The sequence below is a fragment of the Daucus carota genome, chromosome 6 (genome assembly GCF_001625215.2).
Source record: "Daucus carota subsp. sativus chromosome 6, DH1 v3.0, whole genome shotgun sequence".
Taxonomy (NCBI): domain Eukaryota; kingdom Viridiplantae; phylum Streptophyta; class Magnoliopsida; order Apiales; family Apiaceae; genus Daucus; species Daucus carota.
The window spans coordinates 20,702,621-20,722,554 of record NC_030386.2 but is presented as its reverse complement, the minus strand read 5'-3'; the positions used below and the strand labels follow the sequence as shown (position 1 = coordinate 20,722,554).

The following is a 19,934-nucleotide window of genomic DNA, read 5'->3' as shown; positions in this document are numbered from 1 at the left end:
TTTTACTGTCATTACCAAAAGAGTAAGAGAATTTAGTTTAAGGTTTCAACAGTGGCCGAGATTGGAGATAGATTTAAAACTATTGGTGCTTGTTTTCATCCTTCCAGTTGCTTGTTCATCAAAACAGATAGTGTCCTAATGCCGGGACAGTGATTGAACAAACAAACAAAGCACGTTTTCTTTTCATGAAATATGTTACAGATGCTAAGCTTGGCAAACAAAACAACATTCTAAAGCAAAACAAATAGATAGTACAAACGAAAATCCTCTTATTTAAGATAACGCTATGAGGATGATGGATCATATGATGCTCGAGGCTCATATGTTTACTCTGCAACCCCAAACTACTCCTGGTATATTGAAATATTGGGTCTTGGCTTCAAATCATCAGCATATGACTTATCTTCTTTAAGCGCTTCATTGTCATCATAGGATGAGACATTAGGTCGTGGTTCAATATCTTTTGTGAAAGCGTCTGTTTTTGTAAGCTTGTCATCATCATGGTAGGATGAAACATTCGGCCTTGGTTCAATATCTTTGATAAATGATTCATTTTCTGTGAGCTTCTTGTCACCTTGGTAAGCTGAAATGTTAGGCCTAGGTTCAATATCTTTTGAAAAAGAATCACTTTTTTTGAGATTCGCATCGTCATGGTAGGATGAAACATTCGGCCTTGGTTCGATGTCTTTGTCAAAAGACTCGTTATCTCTGAGTTTTTCGCCATCATGATAGCTTGAAACATTAGGCCTCGGTTCAATATCTTTTGAAAAAGAATCACTTTTTTTGAGATTCGCATCGTCATGGTAGGATGAAACATTCGGCCTTGGTTCGATGTCTTTGTCAAAAGACTCGTTATCTCTGAGTTTTTCGCCATCATGATAGCTTGAAACATTAGGCCTCGGTTCAATATCTTTTGAAAAAGAATCACTTTCCTTAAGCTTCTCATCGTCATGGTAAGATGAAACATTCGGTCTCGGTTCGATGTCTTTGTCGAAAGATTCATTGTTTCTGAGCTTTTCGTTGTCATGATAGCTTGAAATGTTAGGTCTTGGTTCAATATCATCCATATTAGAATTACCTTTCTTGAGCTTTTCATCATCATGGTAAGCTGAGACATTAGGCCTTGGTTCAATATCTTTGTCAAAAGACTCATTGTTTCTGAGCTTTTCGTCATCATGATAGCTTGAAACGTTAGGTCTTGGTTCAATATCATCCCGATAAAAATTACCTTTCTTGAGTTTTTCATCATCATGGTAAGCTGAGACATTAGGCCTCGGTTCAATATCTTTGTCGAAAGACTCATTGTTTCTGAGCTTTTCGTCTCCATGATAGCTTGAAATATTGGGCCTGGGCTCAATATCATCCACATGAGCATTTCCTTTCTTGAGCTTTTCATCATCGTGGTAAGCTGAGATGTTAGGCCTTGGTTCAATATCTCGAGCAGAAAGCCTTGATTTCTTGTTGTTGAATGCAGTACCAGTGGCAGTAGACGTATGGCAGTCTGATTTCAGATTGTTGTGGCTGATTAGAGGCGGTCCGGATTCTCTAGCTTCCATCAGGCCTTGAATTGCTTCGGGCATTGCCTCGTCTTTCATGACAGTTCTCCAGTACTGCGCTGGCTGAGGTCGTGCATATGAAGGGCTTCCAATCTGCTCAAGAAAAATAAATAAATAACCGACTGTTGATAGAGGAATTTGGTGAATGTTAGGTCCAATCAGACGTAGAAGGGGGGGGGGGGGTTGAATACGTCGTACCAATTTCTTCGATTTAATTTAATTGCGGATAATCTTGTTTCAGTCCATGTTAAATCAATCGTAAATAAATAACTCCAGCAAGTCGGGGAATATTCTTGTATTAGAAATAATCCTCGGGTGCTACAAATTCCAACACAAGTGTCGGCTGCAGAGACTACAATCACTCTATTACAAACTCTCGATAAATACGATCTTCTAATTTAACTCTCGAGAACGTGTATAGTGTGTGCACTTACAAAGTGTGTAGTTGGTTTCAAATGAAACTATCAACCTCTATTTATAGGCTTTCCAACAACTAACCATGGTTAACGAGTTCGTCCTGGACGACTTGAGTTCGTCCTGGACGGATTCGATTTACAAAAATAAATCTAACTCAAATATGCACCACTGGTGTACAAGGGAAAGTCAAATGTCGCGCCAGTCAAACATTGCGCTCCAAAGACTTCCCTGTACCATTAACTTAGAAAAAATTCTAAGTTACAAAAGTTGCGCTCCAGTATACAGTAGAAAGGTCAAAGGTTGCGCCTTTGACTTTGGTCAAAGGTTGCGCCTCTGACCAAAGTTGCACCCTTTGTATACTGAAGAACATCTACTTAGAATTTTCTAAGTTTACATTAAACTTGCGCCTGGACAGGTTTTAGTGTCGCAACCTTTGACTAAGTCAAAGGTTGCGCTCCATCAGTGGTTACATGTATATAGTGACTTAGAAATTCTTTACAGACTTATACTGTGAGGAGGAGAGGCGCAGGTTTTGACTTTAGTCAAACCTTGCGCCTCAGCTATTACACAGTGTAATGACTTAAAGAATTTTTCAAGTCATTTCATTTTGCACGAATTAAATATATACATATATATATATAACTAATTGTGATAAAATAATTACTTGAATTATTTAAATTCAAATAATTCACAATTAATATATATATATACATATATATTTAATTAATATGGCTTTAGGCAATAAATCCAGGAGCAGCTCGATTGACTTGATCAATTAATTCGTTGATCGAATCCACTGAATACTTTCGCATGTCCTGACGTCCTGTGCACTGGTCTGGTTCACGAACGACTCGAACTGAAATAATCCCTTGTATTCTTTTGCTTGATAATATACTTGATCAGTCATTCCGGGTTAGATGTTGCTTCGATAAATTTGATTATAAATAATCAAATTAAATATACTGGAATCTTCTGGTCTTTGATACTTGATCTTCAGGCAATCTTGATAGCAGAAATGATTTGAACTTTATTCTTCACTGAGGCTTGAACATGTTAATGAACTTCTTCCAGTGGACGGATGCTCGTCTCAGATATCTTGATTGTCTTTGTCTGTTCGTATCGAATCTCCAACCTGTAGATTCCTGTATTATACTTACGTATTGTTTTCTGTCTTTTGATGTGTTGAGTTATCGTAATTACATTTACGTTACATTATGCTTTACAGTGAATCAACAAACGTGAGGTTCGTTGACTCAACTGACACAATGAAAAAGCATACTATTTTAAACAGGAAATAATACTAAGTACAGTCTGGATTATATGTTACATTTTCCAGAAATCAAAAGTAAATACAAGCAGCCATTGTTCCTCTAGCCTGAACTAATCTTTCCTTGGTTTCTTGGCTCTTGCATTAATCAGCTTCTGCTCAGCTTTTCTCTTTGCAGCTTCCTCCTCTTTCTTCTGAGTGAGCTTGCTCTCAATTTCTTCAATCCTAGCAGTGATGGTACTCAGTGCCACTTGCTCCAGTGTGTTCTCAGGTGGAGGTTGCTCTAGATTCTTCTTCATCTTCTCTAATGTCTGGACATGAACCATTTTCTTCAACTTCTTAAAGGTGACATTCATCTCCATCCCTTCAATTTTCATGATGATTCTTGATGGATGAGCACGAACCCTTGAAGTGTTATGGACAGTCTCTACAGCTTTTCTTATCTCCAGAAGATCAGTTAAATCTTTGAGCACACTCTTATCTTCTTTCACAACTGATAACTTGACAGCAGCAACAGCACGAATGATTCTTTTGGAAGAGAACTTTCCAATTTCTGTCAGAGGTATAGCAGTGGTCTCAGAGTCTTTCTTCTTCTTGAATATCACAGAGGTAGGATTGTAGGTTACAACAGGTGCTTTTGGATTTTCAGGAATTTCAGGATTGAGTGGAGGCAGTGGATATGGTGGTTGACGATTGATTGCTGATAAGTCTAAGTCTCTCAGAGCAGCAAAGTTCAGACGATAGGCATATAGCAGTTCTGCAGTTAGTCTTCCCTTGCTAGTCCTTGAGCACTTCTCCCTGACTTGAGTTTCCAGATGTTTCAGTATACGAGGATTGTATGTTGACAATGCTTCATCAGTGAGTCCAATACTCTGAATCATACCATCCTTGAAATACTTGATAACTGAAGGTTTGTCATGAATTTCAACTCCAATATCAGTGATCCATTCTTCCACCATATCTCTGAATACTTCATTATGCTTTCTGCCGGTTGAGATGATCTTATTTCTTACCACAAACAGCTCAGTTAAAGATAGATCTCTGAGAAACTGACTTGACACATGCTTGAGTCCATGGCCTTCTCTTTGTAGCTCAAATGACATGTTTACCATCCATCCTCTTCTGGGAAGAACAGCAACAGACACAGTGGAAATGATATCATTTAACACCTCGTGATAATCATGTAAGTCTTTGTAATTGTTCCTGAAGGAGTCAAAGATATCTTTCACTTCGTCATCATTGTTTTCCTGAATGACCTCTGGAAAGTCAAACACAGATCTAGCAACATCCCATTCAGCTCCATCTTTATGTAAGTTGGCAAGTCTCCTTTCCCTTCGAATCCGTCTTTGATTTTCTAACTTCTCCCTTGCTCTCCTTTGCTCAGCATAATCCTTAGAAACTTCAGCAATGTCTTGTGGATTTGCAATTTCAAATTCTTGAGGAGGAAAGATGTCATTATGATATGCAAGTTCATCAGCAAAGACTTCATTGTCTGGGATTTCTCCTTCTTCCAGATCATCATTTTCAGCACCAACCATCCTTATTATTCTATCATCAACAAACTCAGGGATGTATTCATCATGACTGTAACTGAATTGATGTTTAAGAGCAGAATCAATCAGTTCTTCAGACACCCCTGTGATCACCCTTTTCCCTTTTGCTTTTTCTGCTGCTCTCTCCCCCTCAGTTGAGTAATCCTCTCTGGAAGTTTGAGATGCCAGCAATTTAGCTTCAAGTGCAGCCAACCTTTGTTCCATTGTTGATTTGATTTCCACTAACTCCTCCCGTAGAACAAGATTCTCAGCTTCAAGATGTTGAACTTTGAATTTCAGAGCTTCAAATTCTGTCACAGATACAGTTGGAATAGCAGATTCAATTGTAGGTGGGGCTGTTGGGTTCTCACTTGTTCGTTCTGCAGGTGTTTCTCTCATTTCACGCAACACTAGAGCACTCAGTGGGGCAGAGGGTTTCTGTATAACTGGTTCTGTAAGTGTTTCCCTCTCACTCAAAGAATCTCCAGCTGCTGTGGATGTACCTGCAATAGAAATCTTCTTAGCCTCTTCTAGAGAGGTCACAGAAGGTGCAATGAAGGTTCGTGAGCCTTCGTCCTCAGTTTCCTCGTCAGATGAATCTGAGTCATTAGAAACAAGTTGCCAACTACTTGAATGTAGTAAGTCCTTTGTTGGATCCTGAGTTGGAATCTCAGGGTGGGTAGACACAGGGCTCGAAGGATGTGATCCTTGAATAGGCGAAGCACCCTGGTTTCCCACAACTGCCTTTGACGGCGAATGACTTTGTGACAAGTCCTCTATAACTGGCACACTTCCTGATACGAAGGGCTCAGAAACAGATTGCCGTTCACCTTCGAGAGGTGAAGAGTCCTTTGAAGGATCTGGGAATGTTCCTCCCAGGGGGGTAGACAAGGATGTAGAAAGTGGCATTTCATCCAAGTTTCCCCCAGAAGCCTGTGAAGGCACTTGACCCTGAAAAGGATCAGAAACAACAGTGTCTATCCCTGACATGGACGACAAAGTGTTCGCAACCGTCAATTCTTCAACTGTGTGTGCAACCTCACTGTGCATTGGAATAGTATTTGGCTGAGGTGGTGAAGAAATAGACATATCTGCAGTTGTCTCAGGTTCTATTCTCCTTTCTTGACTAGGAGACAGAGCTGCAGTTTCAGAAACAATCTCCTTTTGTGGTGCACTAAAGGCACTTTCTCCCTCTCTCTCAGAAATAATAAGTGGTTGGCTGAGGGGTAGAGTAGTTTCTGCTTCAGGTGTTTGTGAAGTGGTGCCTTGGTTATGAATTTGGGGGATTTCAAATTCATTAGCACTTGTGATAGGTGGTGAAAGCTGATTGGAATCCAAAAGATTCTGAACCCAATCAGGTGCATCGAAGGACAAGTTGTCAGAGTCAGAAGGAATACCTGACTGTAGCAGTGGATTGTAAGTGTTAGAGAAAAGTTCATCAACATCCACCATTACATCAGCTGCAGTGGTTTGAATAGGAGTATTCACTTCATCTTCAGAATCAGTGGAGTTGTCTTGCAGTGAATCCTCTCCTTCAGATTGAGCATTGTCATCTGAGGATGTCTGTGCATCTTCCACTATCACTTCCTCTTCTATTTGAGAAGTTTGAGTCTCAGGGATATCAGCTTGATGAGATGACTCAGTGACTTCTTCAGCTTGTGTTTCAGGGGCCTCCTCTTCCTGAACCACAGGATCAGCAACATTTTGAATGTGTGGTGGAGGCAAGTTCTGGTTGTTTAAGAATTCTTGCATTGCCTCCGGAAGAACCACATCCTCATTGTTAGTGTAGTTCTGGTGACTCTCCAGCATAGATATCACCCTTGTGGTCATGAAGGAGCATATGACATTGTCTATATTTGGATAGACAGCTCTCTCAGCAGGAGTCAGCATTTGATTCAGAACAATCTGAAAGAACCGAGGGTAGAGAAGTACATTCCTGTTCTTTCTTAGAGAATCCTGAAAAGCTCCCATGATTAAGTGTCCCAGATTTATCCTTGTGTTCTGTGCTATTGCAATTCCTATTTCCTGGTTGAAGATAGTAATTCCATGGAACCCTCCAGTCTTTGGTGCAAATACATGAGAAATGGAGTTAAAGAAGAAATTCCATTCTCTGGGTAAATGCTTGACGTACATCTTTCCTGGAAGATCACCATTCTCCCTCTGGCAGTGAATAGCAAAGAAAAAGTTTGTTCTTTCAGCCCTATCTGGAACAGCTTCAAAGTCCTCTGTTGGAAGTTGCAGAGCAGTGTTCAGGGTATTTTCAGTAATTGATAGTGTTCGTCCCTGAATTTGACAAGTAATACCAAGTACCTGTCCTGCATTCACAACAGAAATGGAAGACAAGAAATCTCGTAGGAGAGATTTGTTAAGATATACTGATTCTGTCATAGCAAATCTAGCAAATGAATATTCTGACATATATCTTACCCAACGTCGATAATTCGCTTGCGTAATTAAATTATTATTCTCTACAATTGTGAAATTTGTTTTCGGAATCTCAAAATTTGCAGCCATTTTTAATTAAAATTAAAAATGATTATAAATTTCGTTTCACGAAAAAACACGAACAAATATTCACTTTATGTCACGAAAATAATTAATTAATAACGCTCCGAAAAACCCTAATTCCAAGAATTTCAGATTTTGATGAAATTAAAGTATGTTATACTCCTTGAAATTCTAAGAATAATGGTATCGGTTTCGAAAATTATCGATGCAAAAATCACGTACAAAACAGTCCTTGAATGTGAAAGGTTTCGAAAAAGCCCTAACGAAAAACGACGACGGATCGTGAAAAGATTTATATGAAAAGAACGAGCTCGTCAAGGGGATCACGAAACTGGTCTCAGAATTCCAAATGGACGGGATCTTGGTGGTGTTTTGTGGATTTAAAAACCTCGAACTCGTGAGTTTGAATGGCAGTTTGGGAGGTTTTGAGTGTATATATCGGTGTGTGTATATGGCTGAAGATAATAAAAAAGGTGTTAAGTGTGGTACATATACACATACAGAGGTGAGGCGCAACTTGGTGAATGACCAAGTTGCCCCTTATTGTATATACAGGAAGAAACAGAGAGCGCGAACTGTGAAAAGTCCAAAATGCCCTCTATACACACCCCTGTGTATAGAGGCGCAACCCTGTGTGACTTAGAAATAAAATCTAAGTCCTATACATATATACACTATTAGCAGTTCGTGGCGCAACCTTTGACTATAGGAAAGTCAAACGTTGCGCTGCGAAGAGTTTTGAGTATATATATAAAAAAAAAACAGTTCAAAAGATCCATATTCTGATAAATAGTGGCGCAACATTTGACTAAATGCGCTAGGCTTTTACCAACTGGACACTTTAAACTTAGAGATATTTGAGAAAAGCTTGCCCAAATATATTACCAATTTGTTAAACGAGTTTTGATTAAATTCAAAATAATCTAACAAATTGATAACACAACTAAATTAAATAAGTTTTAACTAAATCAAGATTCAGTCAATAAATATTTAATAAATTATGCTGCAAATATTTTAATTAAGATCTAATTAATGGAAAACTTAATATAATTTGAATTGCTTCAAATCCATTAATCAAATATAACTAAAATATGAATTAAGTAAATGCTAATATTCATTAATTGAATATAAGCACTTAACTAATTCAAGAAAATTAATTCTAAATATCTACCACTTAGCAATTAATCACATAATCATGCAAATCATATAAATCATGGCAAATAATTAAAACTAATTATCAGATTAATATGTAAAATACTGGATGCACTTTGTAAATTCACAAGTCCTGAAAATATGTACATTTTAAAACTTGTGAACTTACGAACAAATTGCAGTCATTTCTTGTCTAATTAATTAGACATATTTAACATCCCAAGTTCACCAACCAGTCTAGAGAAAGTGGATTCGTCTAGTGGTTTAGTGAAGATGTCTGCAATTTGTTGATCAGTAGGTACAAAGTGTAACTCTACTGTTCCATTCATGACATGCTCGCGAAGGAAATGATACCTGATATCAATATGCTTTGTCCGGGAGTGTTGAACAGGATTGTTGGCAATGGCAATGGCACTCGTGTTATCACACAGAATCGGAATTTTATCCAACATGAGTCCATAATCTTGTAGTTGATTCCTCATCCACAAGATTTGAGCACAGCAACTTCCAGCAGCTATGTATTCAGCTTCCGCTGTAGACGTAGACACGGAGTGTTGCTTCTTGCTATACCATGACACCAATCTTCGTCCAAGAAACTGACAGCTTCCTGAAGTACTTTTCCTATCAATCTTACATCCTGCAAAGTCAGAATCTGTATAGCCAACTAGATTAAAACCTGTATCTTTAGGGTACCAAATCCCTAGATTGGGGGTTCCCTTAAGATACCTAAAAATACGCTTAACAGCTATAAGATGTGACTCTTTAGGATCAGCCTGGAATCTAGCACATAAACAAGTTGCGAACATGATATCTGGTCTACTAGCAGTTAAGTATAAAAGAGAGCCAATCATACCTCGATACTTCGTGATGTCAACTGACTTACCAGATTTGTCCTGATCAAGTTTGACAGCAGTTGGCATAGGGGTTTTGGCAGTAGATGCTTCTTCCATTCCATATTTCTTCAGAAGATCCTTGATGTATTTAGATTGGCAGATAAAAATACCGTCAGGCTTCTGAATGACTTGAAGTCCTAGGAAGAAGGACAATTCTCCCATCATGCTCATCTCATACTTGCTCTGCATTAACTTAGCAAATCTTTCGCACAAAAGATCATTAGTAGAACCAAATATAATATCATCGACATATACTTGTACAAGAATTATATCATCCTTATGCTTTTTATGGAAAAGAGTTTTATCAATGATACCTCTGGTGAAACCATTTTCAAGTAAGAACTTGGAAAGAGTGTCATACCAGGTTCGAGGGGCTTGCTTCAGGCCATAGAGTGCTTTGAAGAGAAAGTATACGAAGTCTTCAAATTCTTTATCTTCAAACCCAGGGGGTTGTTCAACATAGACTTCCTCTTCCAGATCACCATTCAGGAATGCACTTTTCACATCCATCTGATATACTTTGAAGTTGGAGTGTGCAGCAAATGCTAAGAACATCCTGATTGCTTCAAGCCTAGCAACTGGAGCATAGGTTTCATCATAATCAATTCCTTCTTCTTGTGAATAACCCTTAGCAACCAGTCTTGCCTTGTTCCTCGTAACAATACCATCTTCATCCAGTTTGTTTCTAAAAACCCATCTGGTGCCAACTATAGATTTTCCTTTAGGTCTTGGCACTAGCTTCCAAACTTTCTGCCTTTCGAATTGATTGAGTTCTTCCTGCATTGCAGATACCCAATCTGGATCACTTAGAGCCTCTTCAACTTTCTTTGGTTCTATCTGAGACAAGAATCCAGCAAAGTTGCATTCATTCTGAGTTGCTCTTCTAGTCTGCACTCCTGTGTCTGGATCACCAATGATTTGTTCAACAGGATGGTCTCTACTCCATACCCTTTGTCTTGGCAGATTCAATCTTGATGATTCACCAAAATCATAGTTGTGTTGAGTGTGATGACTAGTAGATCCACTTTGACTTACTCCCCCTGAGCTGATGTATATCCTATTTGATGATCCTCCACTTTGACCACTGTGACCATGATGATCATTTGTATTGTTGCCAATACTTCCTCCAGATGGTTCAGGATCAGCATTCTCTTCATTTGCATTAGGATCTCTTATATCAGCTTCAGGTTCATCTTCTCCTAAGTAGATGTCTTCTAAATTCTCAAATTCCAGAGAATCAGATTCATTTTCCTTTTGAAGACTTGGGAGTCTGGTATCATCAAATCTTACATTGATGCTTTCAATCAGCTTGTCGTCATTGATCAGATAAACCCTGTAGGCCTTAGACTCCAAAGAATAACCCAGAAATATGCCTTCTTCAGCTTTGGCATCAAACTTTCCCAAATGCTCTTCTTTTAACACAAAGCATTTTGCACCAAACACATGAAAGTAACTCAGTGATGGTTTTCTGTTGGCCATTACTTCATAAGGAGTCTTATCTAAATCCTTGTTAATCAGGGTACGATTTTGAGTGTAGCAAGCAGTGCTTACAGCTTCAGCCCAGAAATAGATTGGAAGTCTTGATTGACTAATCATAGTCCTTGCTGCTTCAATCAAGGTTCTGTTCTTCCTTTCTACGACACCATTTTGTTGTGGAGTCCTTGGAGCTGAATACTGACGAGAGATGCCCTTATCAGTACAGAAGTCATTAAGAACAGCATTACGAAATTCTGTTCCATTATCTGATCTGATTGCCCTTACTGGCAGATCTGCTTCCTTTTCAATCTTCTTGATATGATCAATGATGACGAGTGCTGCTTCATCCTTTGAATGTAAGAATAATACCCATGTGTATTTTGAATAGTCATCGACGATCACAAGAGCATATCTTTTCCTTGATATAGAAGGAATGTTGACTGGTCCAAACAGATCCATATGAATCAGTTGAAGGGGTGAACCAATATCAATCATGCCTTTGCTCCTGTGTGATGCTTTCTTTGACTTCCCTTTTTCACATGCATCACAGAGTCCTTCTTGACAGAATTCTTTCTGTGGCAATCCTCTCACAAGTTCCCTTTTAACTAAAGAGTTCATAGTCTTAAAGTTCAAGTGTGAGAGCTTCCGATGCCATAACCAACTATCATCAGCAGAGGCCTTGGTGTAGAAACACTTGACCTCCCCCTTACTTGCTGAGTCTATGTCGGCTATAAACAAAGTTGATTTTCTTACACCACGGAGTGTAAGATCCTTGTTCTTCCGGTTCTGGATTAAGCAAACTTCCTTCTGAAAGATTACGTCGTATCCTTTGTCACAGAACTGACTGATACTTAGTAAATTATGCTTGAGTCCTTCCACCAGAGAGATGTCTTCAATTATGACATTTCCAACTTTCAGCTTACCATATCCCGTTGTAAAACCTTTGCTGTCATCTCCAAAGATTACAATTGGGCCGGTTCTCATCACCACATCTGTGAGCAGGGACTTTTCACCAGTCATGTGTCTTGAACACCCACTATCAAGAACCCACACAACTTTTCTTTTCTTTCCTGTGCCCTGCATTCACAAATGGATTAAACTTTCTTTGGTACCCAGACGTTCTTGGGTCCAGGTGATTTAGTAGAAACAGGATTATCAACAGAAACTGGTTTAACATGTGCTTGTTCAGGGGTGACTGGACTCTTATCCTTTTTAGTCTTAGCAGAAGTGCTTTTAGACTTGGAGTTGGGAGTTTCCTTCTTCTTAGAAGGACTAGCAGTCTTTGCCACAGGGGCAACAGAAGGTGCAGGCATATTCATATTCATGGCAGATGGTGCAGAAAAAGATGCATTCAACATGGTAAAGCATGCAGACATCATATTCATAGCACATTGCATGCAACCTACTCTACCACATGGCAAATGAACAGCATTCATGTTAACAATGTTTGGCATGCTAGAAGCAGAATTATCTACTTTAATCACTTTACATGCATGAGTAAGATGATTAGTAGAATTGCAGTTATTACAAACCTTTCTAGCATTAGAATTCCTAGAATTGGTGTTCTTAGGATCTAACTTGCCATTCCTGTTGTTCTTCTTTTTGTTGGAACTAGTACTTCCTAATCCAGTTTTATCTGAGTCATCTCTGACTTGGGAATTAGAAGGTATATCTTGTGATTCCTGTTTTACTTGAGGCTTAACAACTTCCTCATTTTTCAACTCTTCTTTGATGACAAGGTCTTCTTCTATCAGAGGTTCTGTTTGTGCCATTCTAAAGATAGGGGTCTTGGTGTTCTTCAGAATTTTAGGTATATTTGTTCCTTCAGGAGCATTCTCAGTTCCTGCTGAAACAAATATGCCTTCATTCTCTTTTCTCTTCTTTCTTTTAGCTCTTTCCAAAGAACTATAGTCAAGGCCAATAGCAACCTTCTTATCAACCCTTTGACTATCCAAGATCTCTTTCTGTAGAAAGGCAGAATTCTGATAGGCCCTAAGCTTAGTTTCTAGGTCAGCAATCTGAGACCTAAGGGACTCCTCAATTTCTGCACTACACTTCTCCTTATTCTCTAGATATTCAATTCTATCTTTAAGGTTAGTGTTCATGAGTTTCTCTAAAGCTAATTCATCTACTCTTTCTTCAAGTTTAGCTATCTTTAGAGAAAGACTACAGTTATCTGATTCTGAAGCTAATAAACTAGTGTGCAAGTTATACATCTCTTGACCTAGTTCATTTATAGTCTTTTTATAATCAGCAGTAGTCATGTCATCAACAGAAATTTCAGGAGATACCTGAGATGGAGATTCCTCGACAGTGTCAGCCATTAATGCAAATGCATAATTGCTCTGGACAGGTTCATCATCAGAATATGTGTCATCCCAGCTTTTTCCCTCAGCAATGTAAGCCTTTCCTTTGTGCTTGGCCACCATTGCTTCCAACTTAGCTTTTAGCTTCTCATTCTCTTTCTTCAGATCCTCATAAGAATTCTTCTTATCATATGAGTTGCTTCTGACAGGAGCAGCTTTGGGTTTCCTGCACTCTGTTGCAAAGTGCCCTAAGTCATTGCAGTTGTAGCATCTGACCTTGCTCTTGTCGTACATGTTTGGTTTGAAACTGCCAGTAGTCTTTGACCCTGAGCCTGAGTATCCTCCTTTACCCTGAAACTTGTTCCCTGAAGCTTTCTTGTACCGGGGGTTCTTCCTGAACTTGATATGCTTGAACCTTGCAGCCATATAAGCCATTGACTTATCTTCCAGCTGCTCCAGCTCTTCTTGAGTGTAAAACTCATCCTCCGGTTCATCAGAAACTTCATCAACTTCAGCTTCTACAATCTCAGTAATGGTAGAAGGATAGTCAGCTTTGATGGATGAACAATCACTCTGAGCAACAGTGTGATCATTGATACCATATTCAACTAATTGTTGATAACCAAAGTATGGTTGATCAGCAATAAGTGCAGTGGTCTTCTGTAAGGCCATACTCTTGGATTCTGTTGATCCACCACCATATATAATCTTTCTCTGTTCAAGTTCCATCTCAAACGTCTTCAGTTTTCCAAATAGCTTTTCCAAAGTCATAGTCCTGAAGTCGCTTCTTTCCCGGATGGTCTCTGTCTTTACAACTAGATGGGGTGGCATCACAAATGAGAACTTTCTGTTAATCTCTTTCTGTGGATAAGTCTTTCCATGCAGGGTGAGTTCATTCAGTAACAACATGAACCTCTCGTAGATTTGAGAAATGTTCTCTCCAGGTATTGCCTGAAATGCTTCATATCTGGCAATTAGCATATCGTATCTGTTTTCCCTGACTTCTTCAGATCCCTCCATCAATGCCTCAATAGTGTCCCACATCTGCTTTGAAGTTTTCAGACTTAGTATCAGATGTGTCATTGTCTTGGTCATTGATTCAACAATTATGAGTTGCAGATTATGATCCTGTGCAACATATTCCTTATCAGTGTCAGTGTATTCACTTTTCTCTTTGGGAACAGACTTCTGTGGAATACGAACACCATTTTCAACAGATTCAGGAATAATCTTCATAGGCACAAATGGACCATTTTCCAGAATCCCAATGAACATGGGATTAGCAACTCTGATGTACAGCAACATCTTCAACTTCCAGTTGTTGTAGTCATCCTTGTCAAATGGAGGTACTTTGATTCCTAACTTGTGTGTCGACATTGTTATCAGATAAAATTACGATTGTACGGACAGCTAGCTTTTCAGATTGGTTACGGATCTCAGATCTGTATATCGATCAGCTAAGCTCTGATACCAATTGTTAGGTCCAATCAGACGTAGAAGGGGGGGGGGTTGAATACGTCGTACCAATTTCTTCGATTTAATTTAATTGCGGATAATCTTGTTTCAGTCCATGTTAAATCAATCGTAAATAAATAACTCCAGCAAGTCGGGGAATATTCTTGTATTAGAAATAATCCTCGGGTGCTACAAATTCCAACACAAGTGTCGGCTGCAGAGACTACAATCACTCTATTACAAACTCTCGATAAATACGATCTTCTAATTTAACTCTCGAGAACGTGTATAGTGTGTGCACTTACAAAGTGTGTAGTTGGTTTCAAATGAAACTATCAACCTCTATTTATAGGCTTTCCAACAACTAACCATGGTTAACGAGTTCGTCCTGGACGACTTGAGTTCGTCCTGGACGGATTCGATTTACAAAAATAAATCTAACTCAAATATGCACCACTGGTGTACAAGGGAAAGTCAAATGTCGCGCCAGTCAAACATTGCGCTCCAAAGACTTCCCTGTACCATTAACTTAGAAAAAATTCTAAGTTACAAAAGTTGCGCTCCAGTATACAGTAGAAAGGTCAAAGGTTGCGCCTTTGACTTTGGTCAAAGGTTGCGCCTCTGACCAAAGTTGCACCCTTTGTATACTGAAGAACATCTACTTAGAATTTTCTAAGTTTACATTAAACTTGCGCCTGGACAGGTTTTAGTGTCGTAACCTTTGACTAAGTCAAAGGTTGCGCTCCATCAGTGGTTACATGTATATAGTGACTTAGAAATTCTTTACAGACTTATACTGTGAGGAGGAGAGGCGCAGGTTTTGACTTTAGTCAAACCTTGCGCCTCAGCTATTACACAGTGTAATGACTTAAAGAATTTTTCAAGTCATTTCATTTTGCACGAATTAAATATATACATATATATATATAACTAATTGTGATAAAATAATTACTTGAATTATTTAAATTCAAATAATTCACAATTAATATATATATATACATATATATTTAATTAATATGGCTTTAGGCAATAAATCCAGGAGCAGCTCGATTGACTTGATCAATTAATTCGTTGATCGAATCCACTGAATACTTTCGCATGTCCTGACGTCCTGTGCACTGGTCTGGTTCACGAACGACTCGAACTGAAATAATCCCTTGTATTCTTTTGCTTGATAATATACTTGATCAGTCATTCCGGGTTAGATGTTGCTTCGATAAATTTGATTATAAATAATCAAATTAAATATACTGGAATCTTCTGGTCTTTGATACTTGATCTTCAGGCAATCTTGATAGCAGAAATGATTTGAACTTTATTCTTCACTGAGGCTTGAACATGTTAATGAACTTCTTCCAGTGGACGGATGCTCGTCTCAGATATCTTGATTGTCTTTGTCTGTTCGTATCGAATCTCCAACCTGTAGATTCCTGTATTATACTTACGTATTGTTTTCTGTCTTTTGATGTGTTGAGTTATCGTAATTACATTTACGTTACATTATGCTTTACAGTGAATCAACAAACGTGAGGTTCGTTGACGGACTTAGGTGTTTTTACGGTGATTATATGACGGAGATCCGCCGTGGACGGTGGTTTTTAGGTGTTTGAGGGTGGCTGAGATCAAGGGAATATATTTCTGCTCTCGTTCTCACAACTCTCGATATATCCCCTTGATGTGCCTACGTACCCCTTTATATAGGGGATCAAGCCGTACGTAGTTCTATAGAACCAGGAGTCCTAGTTTGATCAGGACTAGGCCTCTTGGGGATAAGACCAACCGTGGGTCGGTGACATATCACTTAGAGTTTTACTCCAGTTAGAAGTATGCCTTGAGGCGACTACCTTAGACTCCTAGTCCAAGTACATCACGGATACGGCATCATCTCCACTACGAGAGATGACACTAACCGCTACTCTTTCGTAGCATGGAGGAGACATTGGATAGAGCCGTGACCACTTCCTTGAGGTGTAGTGACGCGTCCTTACCCCTTAGCGAAGGTTCTCACTAAGAGGTAAGACCAATGAGGAGCCAAGTTACACGATCGTCCCAGTCCCCCAATGAGGACTAACTCACCAGAATACAGGACCCGGACATATGATCGGCCTTCATGTTACCCCTGAGGGCCTTCTACAATCATGATCACCCCAAGCCCCCGCACGAGGACAACCCGGCAGATAGCAGGATTGGGGATTATAGATCACGCCCGGACGTAACCCGGGAACTACCAGATGAGCCTGATAACTACCAGATGAGCCCGGCACTAGTCTTCATATCCCTCGGAAGGGTTGGTCTTCATATCCCTCGGAAGGGTCGTCATCGAGACTCACTCAACCTCACACACACATTACCTTTCTGTGGGCGCGACCATGGAGGGCGCGCCCTTCACCTATCTTCTTATTACTCACTCTTTCCACACTTCAGACACGTGACACCTGCTCTTCAGACAAAGGGCCGCGCCTCCCGAGATTACCCCGTGGAGGGCGCGCCCTCTCCATTTATCCGTAGCCAAAACTGGCTATAACAAGTACTCCCCAGATTTCACAGATATTGTAAATGTCTATGGAATCTTCTCAGCATAACTATTCATCTCCCAATTTTCAGGCTCGAGTCATAAACAAGGGCAGCTTTACCCCGTAGATTACTCCATGGAAGGCGCGCCTTTACCTCAGACGGCGCGACCTCCATCCTTCAAAGAATTTGAAAAGTTGTAACCGTTAGGAGGACAGCTGGCACAATCGACTATAAATATCCCTTCGCTTCGTCACTTTCACCATTTTCACACTCTTTCTCTCACAGCGGCGATTCCAACTCTCCAGGCGGCGATTCACTAATTTCCGGCCACTTCCAGCGATTTCTTTCCAGCAAATCAACTCCCCAACTCCTAAGGTACATTTTCGTTACTCATTTGCAAGATTTCACCACGTATTCGATTAGATTTACACATATGACCCTCTAACTTCCCGCTGTTCTTCGTGTTCTTGCTGTTATATATATGTATATTTATATCTGTATATTGGCTTGCTTTGCGTTTGATCTGAAATCACAATTAGTAATAGAATGTATTCTGTTTGTCGAATAAGGGCTTAAGTACCCAAGGGCGCGGCCTCCATCGTGGGCGCGCTCTCGAACTATAGTGACAGCCACACTGGACCACCATTTTCCCATACGCTAGTCATAATGCATAGAGGGCGCGCCCTCTCTTACCGGGTCGCGTCCTTTTATTCTTTCGAACCTCCCATCTTCACTCATCTCTTTTCTCTTTATCTTCTCATATTCATCTCCATGGGCGCGCCCTCACACCTTCTTCACTTTTTTCTTTTCAGCTGGCAGACGAGGGCGCGTCTCCTCCTTTTCATCCCTTTCGAGATTTCCTCAGCCGCATTGGGATATCAGTTTCCCCTCCTGAGGTCTTTCCTCCTTCTCCTCTCAGAAGTCCTCAAAGAATTCCACAAGAGCTCTTAGATAGAATCAACAAACAAATAGCGGAGGGCACTTTCATTTCAGACATGGATTCCTCTTCGCCACAGCCTCAGGACATTACTCAGGCTCAGCCATCCAGCCACTGGGCGCGCCCTGCTGACTACGATTCCGAAATCGAGTCGTGGTTCGACGATGGCCCTCCACACTCCAAGGCTGACAACACAACGGAGGCCGCGCCCTCCAGGACGACTGAAGCCGCGCCTCCTAAACCTGACAAAGGGAAAAGTATTGCAATTGACGACACTCCTCCTACCTCTCCCCTTTGTCAAGAGAGTTCTTCAGAATCCGAGGGCGCGCCTGAAGAGGGACCTAGTGAGTTCACAATCACCTCCCCTGACTCTTCTCCGGAGCCCTACGAACATCCCAAGATAGAGTCATGGGAAGAAGACATTGAGTGGGACACCCTTCCCGATAATGACACCTTGTCTCCTAGGGCTGTGGAAGCCATCAAGAGAAGAGCAGGCAAACTGGCCTGTGTAGACCAAGATTCCTTCATCTCCTGGGATGAGCTGGAATGGCTGCAAGCCTATTATCATATGGAGGGGAAAGCTGTTGTCCCCAAGGATGGGATGCGACCCCATAGTTTTGATAAAGAAAACATTCGAATACCAAGAATGGTCACCACCCTTAGGCACGTACCCTTGGGTGTGACCGCGCCCTTACCATCATACTATGTCGACCTGTGTGATTGGTTCCAGGTCGTGCCCATACAACTCTCACCCAATTCTTACATGTTGGCCGCTGGACTTTATATTCTTTTCGATAAAGTGGGCTTGGGCGCGCCCTCCATGAGGGAGGTGAGCTATTTCTTCAGGTTGGCTCAAAGTCAACCAGGATACTTTTACCTTGTGGTGCAGCACGAGCACAACAGAAAAGGTTTTTCTGAGGGACGGAATACGCATGTAAAGAAGTGGAAAGACACATTCTTCTATATTTACAACACTACCCGGGTCACCACCCAGTTTAACCCAGAACCAGGTATGCTATTCCCTTTCTTGTTCTTATAAGGGCGCGCCCTTCAGGTGAGGGCGCGGCCTTTCTTCTTTCTACTCCAAGATCCTTACTTCTCCACCTTCTTCCTTCAGTTTATCACGATAAACCGACTCTTACAGTAGAGGAAGCTGAGCGCGTGGCCAAGGTATTCAACCTTCCACTTGCTGAGAGGAACCTTCCCTCTGTGGTTACTGAGCAGAACCTGATCAAGGTTAAGCTACTACCAGAGGAAGTTGGGACGAAGGTAGGATGGAAGAGATTCATTGATGGACGCCCTGTGGGCGAGAAATTGAAAGGAACTAAGAGAAAAAGGGCTGAGTCCAGCGACTCGGAGGGTGACAACGAAGACGGTATGACGACGGCGCGCCCCATCATATGGGCGCGCCCTCTACTTATTCCCTCTTCCTTTACGTTATATTCTTATTCATACTCCCCTGATTGCTAGTATGTGCCATGCTTATTTTGCTTTATATTCAAGGCTGCGTTTGACACGTAAGGGCGCGCCCTTGCACGTTGCCACTTATCTTTTATGCATTTTTCCACTTGCATTATTCTTCCCACATGCCGTTTAAATATGCAATTGTATATATATATTTTTTTTAGTGGGAGAGGGCGCGCCCTTCCTACCGGGGTCGTGTCCTTTAATATTAATTGATTTCTCCAACTCCTAACCCTTTTTCTTGGTTTCACTTGTGCAGATATGCCTCGTCCAAGCTTCATTGGCAAGAAAGGTGCCGCTGCCCACCAGCCAGACAAGGCCGCGGCCTCTGGCTCTAAGCAACTTCCAGAGAAGGGCGCGGCTTCTGCCCTGACTCGGACAATTCCTGACATCCCAGAAGCTCCCTCTACTGAACAACAACCTGCCAAAAGGAAGAGGCAGTTAACCAAGGGCGCGC

The 19,934-nt window shown here is 40.7% G+C and overlaps 1 protein-coding gene across 1 annotated transcript; it reads right to left on the bottom strand.

The window, feature by feature from the left end:
- Positions 1–247: 247 nt before the first annotated feature.
- Positions 248–17,457, bottom strand: LOC108226040 (uncharacterized). The gene is made up of 5 exons (XM_064080126.1): positions 17,360–17,457; positions 17,196–17,251; positions 5,276–5,371; positions 3,714–3,940; positions 248–1,649 (listed from the first exon to the last, which is right to left on the bottom strand). The coding sequence occupies exons 1-5, from the start codon at positions 17,455–17,457 to the stop codon at positions 345–347; spliced, it is 1,782 nt and encodes a 593-aa protein (XP_063936196.1). The 3' UTR covers positions 248–344.
- Between the last annotated feature and the right edge of the window lie 2,477 nt (positions 17,458–19,934).

Excerpts from the sequence above, each read along its gene's own strand:
- LOC108226040 (XM_064080126.1), bottom strand. The coding sequence starts at position 17,457 with ATGTACCTTAGGAGTTGGGGAGTTGATTTGCTGGAAAGAAATCGCTGG. Across the intron at positions 17,252-17,359 it reads GGAGAGTTGGAATCGCCGCT|GATGGAGGTCGCGCCGTCTG; the intron begins GTGAGAGAAAGA and ends AATTCTTTGAAG. Across the intron at positions 5,372-17,195 it reads TCCATGGAGTAATCTACGGG|ATTCATCTGACGAGGAAACT; the intron begins GTAAAGCTGCCC and ends CTAATGACTCAG.